Below are 14,314 nucleotides of genomic sequence, written 5' to 3'. Positions count from 1 at the left end.
TATTATTTTTCTTTTATAGAAAACATACAATAAATATGATTGATAGGTTAGCTTAATATGTAATTAGGACAGTAGTTCATAACATATTGAATAACATTGATATTTTAGAGCACACTGCATAATTCAACCATAAATGTTAGACGGGGAAAAAACATTGTATTAGCTTCCTATTGCTGCTTGAACAAATTATCACAAACTTAATAGCTTAAAACAACACACATTTTTCACTTTGCAGTTTTGGAGGCCAGATGTCCAAAATAGGCCTCACTGGGCTGTACTTAAGGTGTTAGCAGGGATTGTCCCTTCTGGAGGGTCTAGGGGAGAATCTGCTTCCTTGCCTTTTCCAGCATCTTAGAGCCACCCGAGTTCCTTGGCTCATGATCCCCTTCTATACTCAAAGCCAGCAACGGCCTGTCAAGTCTTTCTCAAGGTGCCATCTCTCTGGTTACGATTCTTCAACCTCACTGTTTTCTGTTTAGGGATATCTGAGATTATACTGGGCTCACTCAAATAATCCAAGTTAATCTTCATGTTTTAAGGTCAGCTGGTTGGCCTCCTTTATTCCATCTGGAACCTTAATTCCACAGTGCGATGAAAGCTATCATCTTCATAGGTTCTGAGGATTGGGGGGTAGTCATCTTTGTGGGGATGAAATTATTCTGCCTACCTCACCCATTCATAGGGAACTTAGTTAACAATTCATAGGGAAATTAGCATATTATAATCATTTCTATAAATTGTGAAGTAGTTTAAGAGCAGTTATTATATTCTTTTACTAAAGGCAGAGTAATTGCACATCAGTCAGAGAACATGAAAAAGTAAAATGTGATCTCTAAATAATGTCCAGAAAATATCTCAAGGTTAGACTGCACTATCAGGTATTTTCAATCATTCCTAGTCTTAAAGCATGTATTTCTCTCCTTAGATTATTAAGTACAAATCTTTTAGTAATTTGTAATGTCACATGTTTCTTACCTGTTAAAATTGGGGCATTCTTAAGAATCTAATGTAAGACTATCACTTAGCACAGTGGCTTTGCATAATAAATGCTCACTAAGTAATTAAACATCTTGTTATTTCTAATAGCTTTTTAGATAGAGAGGCTGTTTTGCAGAAAGATGAATGACATATGGAATGTGCTGTTGGGTATCATGCCATAGGTGGAAGAACTAGGAACTCCAGACTCTAGCATTTGCCAAAATAGTGAGTTAAGATTGCATAGAGCTTCACATAGAAACTAATTTTTTGAAGCAATACTTTTTTTGTAACATTAAACCCCCAAATATAATTGCTTCATCTCCTCCTTAATTCATTCTCTGTTTGATATTGTAAGAGTTGGAAATGCGCCAGAGAGGCTAAGTTATAGTTGACTTGGAATGAAATCTTCTGGAGTATTGAAAAGAGAATGTTTTATGGAGAATTGGTAAAGGTGATTTTTTTCTTGCCTAGAATAATTATATATATATATATAGATGGATGCTGTTCTCCTTATGGTCTTGAAATCTGTGGAAGCCACAACTCAGAATGACTCATCAAATGCCATAGTGACAGTGAGCAGAAATATTTTGAAAGATATTACCTGAGGGGTTTTGCTCTGGGCCCAATTACAACCAGACAGGCTTGGTCTCTGCCTTCTCAATGTATTATAAGAATCTATGGCAGCACAGGGGCTTAAAGTATCAACAAATTTAATACTACAGAGATTCTATTAATTATAAAACATTAAGTATTAAGTAAATGCTAGTATGAAACAAAAGTTATTGCATTATCTGCACATGCATGATATGTTTTTTTGTGGATTAAGATAATTTTTAATGCCATGACTATATAGTTTCATTAAATATTGAGCATATCACTTTATCACTTTGGTGAAATACATTAAGGAATACAAATTCATGTAAAACAAATAAAAAATTCAAACATATTTGAAAATTAAACATGGACAATTTCCTTATCACCTTTTTTTTGTTAAGCATATCTACATTCATTAGTGTGAATAATCAAGACATAATTGATCATGCAGATTTTTTTTTTACTTATTCTGAGCTATTGTATATTCTGTAAAAATCTTTCACCTCTTCATTATGTGACCTCAGTTCTTTTTCAGATGTGTCAATCCAAGAGCAGTCAAATAATGGGACTGATTTTTCTGGTTGGGGAAATGGTTGCCTGGGTAGCTCATTTTTAAGTTTCCAGAGTCATTTCTGAAACTTGGACCAACTGCCTGTATTCATTCTCTGTTTTCTCACTAAATGCTGGGGACTCTATATTTTCCTTTTCCCTCCCAGTTCTGCTATCACTCCATCTGTACCTTGGGATTCTTCTCTCTTAACTAATGGTGAAGTGAAACAGGGTTTACTAGATGCCTCTATCTTTCCCTAACTCAGGGCTCTTACAGGTACAAACACTCTAAAATTCTAGGAAAATTCTTTCAGGCTAAAACCTTCCCTATCACTCTCTGAATCATACTTTTCCAGGTCAAGTTGACTGATTGGGTTTACTAAGGAAGCTTAAGAGTGAGGTAGGGTACCTTTTCAGTGTCTTCTCTTGGGAAGATCATTTGTATTTTGGGCTGGACCTTTGCACCATTGCTTCCCAACTGATTTCATGTGGTGGACTCACAGAAAATAATGGTATTTTTATAGCACACCTGGTATCACAGAAAAATCCAGTGTGGTTATCCATGCCCAGAAGCTGTGGGTGCCCAAGGGTCCTACACTGCTACTCTGAAGGAATATATGTCTTGTGCGGATCTGTTACCTATTCTCAGTTGATTTCCCTTCTTGCTGTTGGGAAGCTATAATTTAGACAAAAAAGGTACCTATCTCTAGTTACCTTCTTGGAATAGGAGTCTCCTTGGCACTTTTTTCTTTTTTTTTTTCTTTCTGGGATATAGAAATTCAGAGTGTTCCTGCTGGTTCATTTTGTTCTTTTAAGATAGCAGATAGAACTGAATAGGCAGACTATTTTTCATTTCTCCTACTGAAGTATTGTTTTTAACTATGAAGCCACATTTGTGTAAACATCAAGACACGATGATGGAAGCCAGGTGTCAGACAGTGTTGGTGGACAAGACTTAAGTTTCTGTTCTGAATTCAATAGGAGTTTTTCTAATTTGAGGTGATTACAGTATGCCCAAATATACCAGAGTGTTTTTTCAAGGCTTAGGGTGGTGAAAGACAAGAATTAAATTCCTAAGAATAACTACTATTTGTAGAAGTACAAACTATCTTCCCTTTATTCTTAGGGTGGCTTGAATCTTTCCATCCTTTAGCTGTTTAAATAAAACGGAGATGACTTCCCACCCTAAACCACATGAGTGCCCTTCACTCTTTATCAGCCCCTTGTGTTTGCTAGTCTTTCTAAGCACTTTACATACATGCATATTTGCTTACTTGTTTCTGATCTCTCAGCCCTTTCAGAATATAAGTTCCTTGAGAGCAGGTACCACGTCCAGGTGGTTCACAGTTGTATCCTAGGTGCCTAGAATAAAGCCTAGCACATAGAATGCACCCAAATTTGCTGAATGAACGAAACTCAAAAGCTTTTTTTTGTGAAGAGCATTTATTTGAACGATAAATTTTAAAATAATCCTTTTTCTGTATTTTTCCAGTCTATCTTATAAATAAACTGAGGGATTGATTTTTGAGCCTGATAATGTTGCGTGACATTTTATATAAACTTTTCCTTTGTGTTACAGAGAAGTCTAAGTCTACAGCATTAATAATCAAAGACCCCACACCAACACATTAGCCACATTTGCCCATGTTCCTTCCATAACTTGAAGGCTTTGGCTTTTTTCCTCACACTGATTGTAAGCCTAGTAGCTTGAGCCTAATTTACAAGCCACTAAACACATACTTGCAAAAGAAAAGAGCGAGGGTGCCCTGTTTCAAAACTTAATTCCAAATTTTCAAGTCAGATGAAACCGACCCACATTTCTGTCAAGGGTTCATCCTAAGAGGCGAACTCCTCAACTCTGGCCGCTCCAGCCGAGCTGGCCGACTGCCCCTGAGTACGGGACACAGCCTTCGTCTCCCGAGTTTGGGTTGCGTTTACTTTGCAATTGTTCGGCACGAGTGTGTGTGCGCGCAAGACCGTGGACTCGGAGGTGCGCACTCGGGGCGTAGCCCAGCCATTCAAACCAGCGAATCCGCGTTCCCTCAGTCCTCCCACGTCTGCCTCGTCTCGGCCGATGCTCCCAGGGTCTGCACGAACTCCCGGGTCCTGACCTTCCTCCTCCCCTCTCCCGGGTGCCCGGACAGCTCCCGGCGGCCACTTCTTCCCAGGAGGGGCGAGGCTGAAGTTGGAAAAACTGAACGAGGTCTAGAGCAGAGCGCCGAAACGCAGCAGGAGGGGCGCTCCGCGGTCGCAGAGGGAGGCAAGTGGCCCCGCGCGAAGGGGGCGGGCCGGCTCGGGCGCTCGCATTTCCTGTGACAGGGGTTGTCCTAGCCGCTCCCTCTCCCGCGGCGGCGGGACCATTTCCTGAATCGCTGAGGCGGAGGGAGGGCTGGGGCGCGGCCCTACCACGAGCGCAAAGGGCCGGGGGTGGCGGGGTAAGAACGGTGGAGGGACAGGAGGCCGATCAAGAGCCAGGAAGTTCTGCCAGGGTTGAGGTTCCCAAGTGTCGGGCGGAAACTGGACTTGTACGGGCCAGCGTTCCTCCTCCAGGCCGGGCTGGCCAGCCGTCTGTCCAGGGCGCTGGAGCATCCCCCCTCCCCGCGTTCCCGCCGTGGTTCGGCCCGAGAGGCCGGCGTCTTTCCCCCAGTTTGCCGTTCACCCGGAGCGCTCGGGACTTGCCGATAGTGGTGACGGCGGCAACATGTCCGTGGCATTCGCGGCCCCGAGGCAGCGAGGCAAGGGGGAGATCACTCCCGCTGCGATTCAGAAGGTGAAACCGCGTGGGGTCGGGGATGCCAGGCCCGGCCCGTGTTTGGGAGGGACCCGGGGGCCGAGCCGGGCCGGGAGTCGGCGGGGCCGGGGGCGGAGGAGGGCCTGCTGGGAGGCTGGCGGGTGTGGGAACCCGAGCCGCGGGCTGCGCCCGAGTGGGTGGCGGAAGGGGGCGAACTGGTTCTCTCGCAGAGTCCTTCGCGCGCTTGGGCTCCTTCCTACAGGCACAAAAGCCCGAGTAACCGCTGCCCGATTTCTCTAGGGATGGGGTGGCGTTCGGGCGGCGGGGCGCGTGCGCCCGGCGGCGGCGGCGGCCGCGCGGGGAAGGGTTGTTCTGGGGGGCCGGCGGCCCCGCGTGTCGCTCCGGAGTTACTTTGGCGTCGCTCCGCCCCGCGCGCCGCGGCGGCTTCGCGCAGCCCCGATCTCGGGTCGCGGGGGGCCGAGGGGAAGTCGGCGCGCTGCTGGCTCCCCGCGTCACGCTGCAAACTCCGGCCGCGTTGGAGAGCTCTCAGCAGAACTTGGGGGACGCTGCCGGGAATCCTGGTCGAGGCTCAAGGGCGGGCGAGGCAAAACCCTCTGGACTTCGGAGTTACTCTTGGGGACCCCTTATCCGTTCACATGCGCAGCAAATATTCCCTGAGCGCTTAGCATAGGCGCGGCGGCTGCAGTGGTGAGCCGTGGCCCCTGCCTTCAAGGAGCTTACAGTCCCTGTGAGGTGGGGACAGTCTGAGCGCCGTGACCCCTGCACAAGTCCTGATAAATACACAGGGAGCTGCGCTGCCGCTACTGTTACTTGCCAGTTGGGGACACAAAGGTTCATTATTGTCCTCTAGCCCTCGTTGCCTGTGAGCAAGGCAGTTTTAGTTAACCAGCCTTTGAAAAGTTTCTCGCTAAATTTCACGGTTTACCTTAAATATTTCGATTTTGTTTTATGCACTGGAACAAGGATGAAAATTGAAGAAAAGTCAGTTTTTAGTACCACTCAGGACAGCATCCTGTGCCCAGTAGATTATGTTAATTGGGCTTCAGTTGACTCTCAGCTTCTTTGTAGTATGGCATTTGACATTTGCCCAACTTGCTTTATTTTATGAACAAACCGCTTGGCAGTACCTGAAAATGCAGTGCTTTCATACAGCATCTGGGTTAAGTTTGCTGCCTAGCAAACAACTTCACGTACATGTATGTAAAATTGTTTCTGGATAGGCTTCACTTTTTTCATTTTTGGACTGTAGAAAGTTCTGTGTTTTTCTTTTTTCCAATAAAGAATTTTTATTATAGGTATCTTAAGATATTTATCATGGGTGATTAATTCAGGAAGTGCTGAACAGTTAAAAGTTTTCATTCTCAAATGAGGAGAGAAAATGAATTCCAAATAAAGTACCCCATTCTATAGTGTGAATGAAAGATTGATGTAAGATATGAGACAGATACTCTAATGGTGAAGTTTATTAGGTTGGGGAATCTACTTAGAAGATAATGTGAAATTGTTAGATTGGAGATTGAATAATGCATTTTAAAGACTTTTTTGCGCATCTGATGATTTTTTGTAAGAAAAACCACTTTTTAGACGGGCATGTTAATATTTTTTTTCCAGCGAGTGAAAATTATGATTCATATGCAGAAAAAAGTCACAATACTAAATGGATCTTCGTTTTTAATTAAAAGAATTACGTACGCTAAATTACGGAGAAAGAGTGGTTAGGGTGTTACACTTAATGCTTTCACTGAATCCTGGAAGGGTGGGGCAGTTTCAGGAGGAACAGCTACTCTTGTCCCTTAATAAATCTGAGCCCCTGAAATCTTAAGTAGTTCAGACAGGATAGCAAAGCTGGCACTAAAACTAACTGGCCTTTTAATTGCTACATCAGTACTCTTTCCTCAGTGCCAGTTTGCTTAGGTGAATTATTTAACCCTCAAAGCCAGTTTGCTTTTGAATTGTCATAAAATGACAGTATGATAAATCCATAAGTTTCTTGTTTTTAAACTTTTGGGAGGTAATTGTAAGGTAAGCTTATAGAGTCTGCAATAAATATTACAGTACATGTATAGAAATTATTGTAGTTGATTAATGCATATTTAGAGAATCACAAAACCATGCTGTATAAAACGTGGAAATTCGCCAGCTATCTCAAGCCTCGTGAGCAGAAGTTTTTATGTATTTACTTCATTTTGGATAAGGATAGAATTTTTCAGTAAGATAAAGCATTACAATGATGTAAAGCCAACATGGACTGTTAACTTTTAGTCTTAATGAGCTAGAGCTTCTATTACAGATAGTACAGGTAATTAAATGTTTGAATAGAAAAGAAACAGCAAATTCTCTGTGCTGGGCTTCAGGTAATATTCAGAGGGAGAATAATTGAAATAGAGGTATTAAAAATGTTGATTAAACATTCCAGACGTATAAATAAATATTTTGTGCTGAGCTATATAGTATGTATAAAAAAGATTTGTGTAGATTCATGTCCTATGTGGATAAACATTTCTAGAAATCTGAAGAATTTTTTTAATTAATTTTACTTGATGCACTAGATTTACAGTAAACTTTTTCTAATTTTATTTCAGATGTTGGATGAAAACAACCATCTTATTCAGTGTATAATGGACTATCAGAATAAAGGAAAGACCTCGGAGTGTTCTCAGTAAGATTGATATGGAATTTTTCTTGTATTTCTTTTTCTGTGTTAATCTTTTACTTTTCTTTGTTCACTTATTTTAAAGTGTACAGTTCATTGGTATTTTTTTTTTTTTGCTTTGTTTTGTTTTTGGTATATTTATAGAGTTGTACTACCATTACTTTAATCAATTTTAGAGCATTTTTATCATCTCCAAAGAAACCTCATACTCATTAGCAGTTACTTCTCATTCTCACCTCCCAGTCCCACACCCTCTGGTAACCACTCATTTGCTTTCTGTCTGTAGATTTGCTTATTGTGGACATGTCATATAAATGGATTCACATAATAGATGGTCTTTTTTAACTGCTTTCTTTCTCTTAGCATAATGTTTTTGAAATAGTGTCAGTACTTCCCTCCTTTTTATTGCTGAATAATCTGTGGCTATACCACATTTTACTTATCTGTTAGTGATGGACATTTGGGTTGCTTGTTATTCTTGGCTGTGATGAATATTGCTGTGAACATTTGTGTGCAATTTTTTTGTGTGACTTTTCTTGACTTTTATAAAAGAAAAACTTGTTTGGGACTCAGTGGATATCAGTTTTTTTCTTAAACTTATCTTACATTATAAAATACAGTATAAAAACTTGAGATTTGTATAGTCTCATTTGTGGAAAAGTTAAATCCTCACATGTTTAATTACATCCATATACAGTTGACTCTTGAACAACATGTGTTTGAACTACACAGGTCCACTTACATGCTGATTTTTTTCAGTGAATACATACTGCAGTGCTGCATGATCCGCAGTTGGTTGAATATGTGGATGCAGAACCATGGATACGCAGGGCAGACTGTAGAGTTATATTCAGACTTTCAACTGTGGGGGGGCGCAGTGCCTCCTAACCCTGCCTTGTTTGAGGGTCAGCTGTATGTGGTTGAGAAAGCAAGGCTTATATCTAATAAACAGAAAATTGATTATTACTCATAAGAACCGAACTTCTTATTTTGAAGTGATGATGTGTCTGAAGTAAACATTATCCATCAACAAAATCTGATACAGTGAAAAAAGTTGAATATTTTATCAAAAGTCTGTAGAACAGCACTGTCAGTAGAAATACGTTGTGAGCCACGTTTGCTAGTAGACAAATTAAACAAGTAAAATCAAACAAGTGAAATTAATTTTAATAATATATTTAGCTCAATATATATTTCTAAAATACTATAACTTCAGTATGTAATCTGTATAAAAATACCAATGCTTTAATTTACATACTTTTGTTTCATACTAAGTCTTTGAAATCCATTATGTACCTTACTCTACTAACATTTCGTTTTGTATTAGCCACAATTTCAATGTGTCTAGTCGCTCAAGTATTAGACAACTCGCTCTAGAATGTTTCACCCTCACCGTTGCTTTGGGACACTCCTGTCCTGCGGAGAGATCGCACTGGTCTGCTCTCAGGCAGATGTTTTCAGCAACCCTGGCTCTTTCTCTGCCTGGTTTCTGTGCTGTGCTGCTCTCTTGCTATCACTTGATTAACCGTTTACCTAATTTTGAGTCCCTTTGAATTACTTTGTCTTTTTCCCCTTTGTTTAAAATTATTTTTGAACTGAGAAAATCATAAAGCATAGAAGTTTGTAGAGATAAAAGTAAGTCATTTTTTACTTCTCGCTCTCATCTCTCTGTCCTCTCCACAGAGGTAACTGCTTACAGTGGTGTAGTACCTATCTTTCCAAACATTTTTCTGTATATTTGCACATAAGTGCTCATATCTGTATAAACACATTTAGACAAATATTTGTTTTTAATAGGTTAGAGTTTTATGAATGGAATGGCTGGACTAAAGACTATGTTGAATTACCATATTACCCTGCAAAGATATTATATTGGTTTGCTTTCCTCCAGCGGGTTTTAAAGTCTTGGTTTTCAACTACCTGTGCCAGCAGTGGATCCTAGCCATCTTTTAAAAAGCTTTTACACATCTGGTTGGTGAAACTTGGTATCTCTTTTTAAAACTTTTAAAATTTTGAAATAATTTCAGTTTTACAAAAAAGTTTCAAAGGTAGTACAAGAGATTCCTATCTGCCCTCACTGAAATTCCTCTAATGTTAATGTATTCATCCACTTGCTTTATCATTCTTTTCTTTCTTGTATTTTACTGAAATATTTGAGAAAAAATTGCAGACATGATTCTCTCTTACCTTTATAACCTCAGTTTAATAAAAACAAGCACACATTCTTAACTAGAGTATTAACTGTTAAAATCAAGAATTCAGTACTGTTATCTAATCTTCAGACCTTTTAAAAATTTTGCCAATTGTCCCATTAGTGTGTTTTTTTAACTCCATGATCCAGTGTAGAAGAAGATGTTGCATTTAGTTCTGTCTCTTCAGCATACTTTAATCTGCGACTGTTCTTCAGTTTTTCTGTTATCTTTCATGATGTTGCCATTGTTGAAGAGTACAGACCAGTTATTGTGTGACATGTCCCTCACTTTGGGTTTGATTGGTGTTTCTCCTTGAGTGGATTGACGTTTTGCATTTTCAGCAGGAGTACCACAGGCAAGATGCTGTGACCTCAGTGTATCTTCAGTAGCCGTGTAATAGCAGTTTGTCCTGATATTCATAACTTTGGCCACTTTGTTAAGGTGGTGCCTGCCTGGTTCTCTACTGTACAGTTACTGCTTTTCCCTTTATAATTCCTATGTGTGTGCTGGGGAGGTACCTTGGGGCACACATAATGCTGTTTCTTATCCTATCTCCATATATTCATTTTAGCATCCACCAGCGATTCTCGACTAAAACAGTTACTCTTGTGGTGGTTGCCAAGCAGTGACTGAATCTATCTTTTTTTTCCTTCTGCAGCTTTTTGGAATCCTACTGTAAGGAATAAATTTCCCAACCCCTGCTCTTATCTTTCTGCACAACAAAATACTTTTTTCTGCCCAAGTCTGGAATATTCCGGGCTCAGCTTGTATTTTTTTCTGCCCCAGTCTGGAATATTCCATTTCTCCAAGCCCTAGTTCTTTTTTTGAAAAATGATATTTAGAAATTAAGACCTGAATGCGAGGGTATTTTATTTTCTGATCACTTGTACATTTTGCTTTTTTTATGACCATTGCCATTTTTTAAAATGCATATTGTTCCTTTGATGAATTTTGCCTGCTTATATTTGAAAACAAGTCTTTCAAAAAAAGTTAACTAGTTGACGTACTTCTTTAACACAACTGTGGGTAATCATCAGTGTTATGAGATCACTGCCTCAGATCAGCCATGGAATGGCAAGTTTAGAGACACTGATTAGAATAATTATTTTCACCTATGGTTTTTCAAAAAAATTATTTTTCTTTTTAATACCTTCATCCATCTCCCCCCTCCCCACCTCCCACCTCTGGTAACCACAAATCTGATCTCTTTTTCTGTGAATTTGTCTGCTTGCTTGCTTTTGAAGTATATTTGACCTACAACACTGTTAGTTCCTGGTGCACAACATAGTGATTTGATATTTCTATATGCTACAAAATGATCACCACACCTGTGGCTTTTTAAAATGCCAGGTAGAGCCACGAGGCATAGGAGAGTTCAGTTTCCTACAGGGCCTCACAGTATATGACATGGATGAGACATACCCAGATCTAGAACCCACTTGCCCAACTTGTCAGCAAACGTTTATACTGTCTTATTCTTTATATTCTCAGCCTTTTTGTGTGTATGATCATTTCCCTCATTCTCTACATATTGGAATAGACCACATTTTCTCACGAATGTGTATTAGGTATAATAAGAGCTTAAATTGATTTAAGTACAATCTTAAATTCTGCCCATTCTGTTACATTTAATTTCATTCTTAGAGTTCTTCCCAGATGTTCTTATCAGAATTGGTTTGTGAGTGAAGAGAAAAAAAATGTCTCCTCTCAACCTTAATAAATGTTCTTGTTTCTCGTAGGAGAAGTGAAAGGAAAATAAAGAGAAACATCAATAAATGACAGCCATCTGGGAGTAGATAGTTCAGTTTTACTTAAATGATTTCTTAAGATGTGAGAACTGCCTGAAGCAGTGTTTTTTAAAATTGAAAATAACCTGATTTTTATGAAAGCAGATACGTGTGGTAGAAAATTAGAAAACAGATATCCAAAAATTAGAGAATGAACACCATATTCTCGCCACACAAAGATTTTTCGCTGGTACCATCTTTGTGTGCATTGCTCTGTCCTTATCTGCGTACCCTGTACCCTCGCGTAGTCAGGTAAGGCACAGTCACCTGTGGCGCTCCTGTGCCCAGATCCTCTTCCCTTTAAGTCTCTTGTGGTGTATGGTTTGAGCGTTTTCTAAATCCACCTATGTATTCGCTTAAATCAGCCCTTATTTTTTTGTATTTCAGGGTGAGTGCAGATATTTCAGAGTGTGCCATATACAATTCTCAAGCAAAGAATTTGTATTCATCATAATATTGTAAAGGAATTTAGTTTTAAATCTCTAGTTAGAAGGGTAACTTTTATTCTATAAATTGTATTTCTGTTGACTCGTAAATACACACTTCATAGCTTGTAGGTAAAGGGTTCTTTTTCAAAATGAAACCTAACTTTCTAAAATTCATCTTGTAATTACATCAATAAATTTAATAGTGATTATTCTACTCTAACCAGGGTAATCTATGTCGTGGCTCATAGTGGAATCTTTGGGAAGTGAATTGCCTCTCATTGAATAGGTTAATAATTAAGGGTATTTGGAAATGTCTGCCAGTATTTATTAGGAAGATACCATCATCAAGCATAAAACGTTGAATATGTTTTATATCTGCTCCTTAATTTATATACTGTTTTATTAATGTATACATTTTAGAAGTAATAAGCATGTGCATTAAAAAGTAACTGCTTCAGTGACAAATGTAGTAGTTTTTATATAATAAAAAATAAAAAGTTTATCAAGAAAATGTTTCTTTAATATTTGTAGAAGAATCTTAGAATAAGCTTATTTGATAAATGCTATAAAAAGAATGCAATTTTACAAAAAGAAGACCTATTCAAGTTAGAGAAGATTTATTAAAAATGATCATTTTTACCCACTTCCTTACATTAGGTAAAAAGCTTTAGAGCTATTGGGAAAACTGTAGAAATTTGAATGAATTCTGTGGATTCGATGGTAATGTTGTATCAGTTTTAATTCCCTCATTATAATGGTTGTATTGTGGTTATTTAGGGGAATGTCCTTGTTTTTGAGAAATTGAAACTGAAGTACTAGGAGTAAAAGGGTATTATGTCTGACTCATGGTTTTGGAAGAAAGTGTGTGTGCATGCATGTGTATGTTGGTGTGTGTATTTAGAGATAGAATAAGACGTAAAATGCTGATGAGAAAGCTATGGGAGAAAGATACTTGGGAGTTGTTACACTATTCTGGAAACTATATGTGAAATTATTTCAGGATTAAAAATGAAAAAGATTTGATAGCTGAGGAAATATCTTAAAAATAAAGTATTTTATAAAAGTTGCTGTATTTATAGATATTTAGAAGCACCATGGACTTCAGAGAGGTCTTCTAACTCCCATTATTTTATAAATGAGGCCTTCAGAGTGTGGCAGATTAAATTTAACAGTATTTTAACACTAGCTTATTAAGTACTAATAAGCATTTTTCTTGCAGGGTTATGAGTAAGCCAGTCTCTTAGTATGGTTGGCATTTTTATTTTTGATAGGGCACTCAGCAACTCTCAGCAAATACCTGAGGATGTATAATAGAGCCACGCTAATACTCAGAAAAGGAAAGGCAACTTTGATGGAGTAGACTTTGAAATGGGTTATATGTTCTAATTAAAAATGGTTGGTTGATGTTTTAAAAAATGGTAAAGTTTGTGTATCATTTAAGATGTCCACGGAATAATGAAATAGTTCACAGCTAGTGGTGTCTATTAGTGCTGTTTGAAGAATTTCAATGACATAATTACCTTTAATGAATAATTTAGTACAAAATGATAATTCTTGGTCATTGTTTATATAAGGATCATTATAACAATATATCATGTCTGATTGAGTAACATAGTGTGTATGTGAGGAGCGTTAAGGACGTAGACTTGTTTTTAAACAACAGCAAAAACAAAAACAAAGGGAAAGAAAGAACCTTTGGGAAGTGTTGGATATGTCTGCTACCTTGGTTGTGGTGATGTTTTCACATATGTCCAAAATCATCAAATTGTGCACATTAACTATGTGAAGTTCTTTATATATCAGTTATACCGCAATAAATAAAGCAGACAGGCAAACTGAAAAAGCATAATCGTGTTAATGAAGGAACTTTAAGTTCAGGGAGTAATAGGTTCTTTCCCCTTTAATAAGAAAAAAGTAGTGAAAGTCAGTTTTTCTACAGGGAAAACATAATGCAGCAAAGAAATGCAAAGGATTCCTTTTATGGTGTCTGCTTTGGAAAATTAATTCATTTGGCATCTGTATTAGAAGGCTTTATTTTAGCTGAATAAAATTCTCTTGACTAATTTTTATTATTTTAATTTAGTTGTAGTATTTATTAGTAAATGAGATTCTAAAAGCCTGACAATTTGATACAGGTTTTAAGTTTGTATTTTATGGGTTTAACATACACTAGTGATTGGATCACTACTAATTTTAATTTGGTTTTATCTGAGTTAATTTTTAAAATTGTGAAGAGAGGCTAGGCAAAACTAATTCATAAGTATAACATGTTTACTCACTTAACTCCAATAATGAGAATTTGCTTTATTTCTTAAACTTAATTCGTAATGGTGTTGGTGTCCTGTTATTTCCTCCATCTCTATGCTTTAGCATATAATTTT

General features: G+C 38.4%; 1 protein-coding gene across 3 annotated transcripts in view; it reads left to right on the top strand.

Moving 5' to 3' along the window:
- The first annotated feature begins 4,647 nt into the window (after positions 1–4,647).
- SS18 (SS18 subunit of BAF chromatin remodeling complex) overlaps positions 4,648–14,314 on the top strand; it is a 56,147-nt gene continuing 46,480 nt past the window's right edge. For all 3 annotated transcript variants that reach the window (XM_032467482.1, XM_032467481.1, XM_032467480.1), the window contains exons 1-2: positions 4,648–4,891; positions 7,456–7,532. In XM_032467482.1, the coding sequence (XP_032323373.1) occupies positions 4,823–4,891; positions 7,456–7,532 (146 nt within the window). In that variant the 5' untranslated portion in view covers positions 4,648–4,822. The remainder of the gene's footprint in view (positions 4,892–7,455; positions 7,533–14,314) is intronic.

Source organism: Camelus ferus, chromosome 24, assembly GCF_009834535.1.
Source record: "Camelus ferus isolate YT-003-E chromosome 24, BCGSAC_Cfer_1.0, whole genome shotgun sequence".
In the NCBI taxonomy this organism is placed as follows: Eukaryota; Metazoa; Chordata; class Mammalia; order Artiodactyla; family Camelidae; genus Camelus; species Camelus ferus.
The sequence above is the reverse complement of the archived record's forward strand: the minus strand, read 5'-3'. Positions and strand labels throughout refer to the sequence as shown.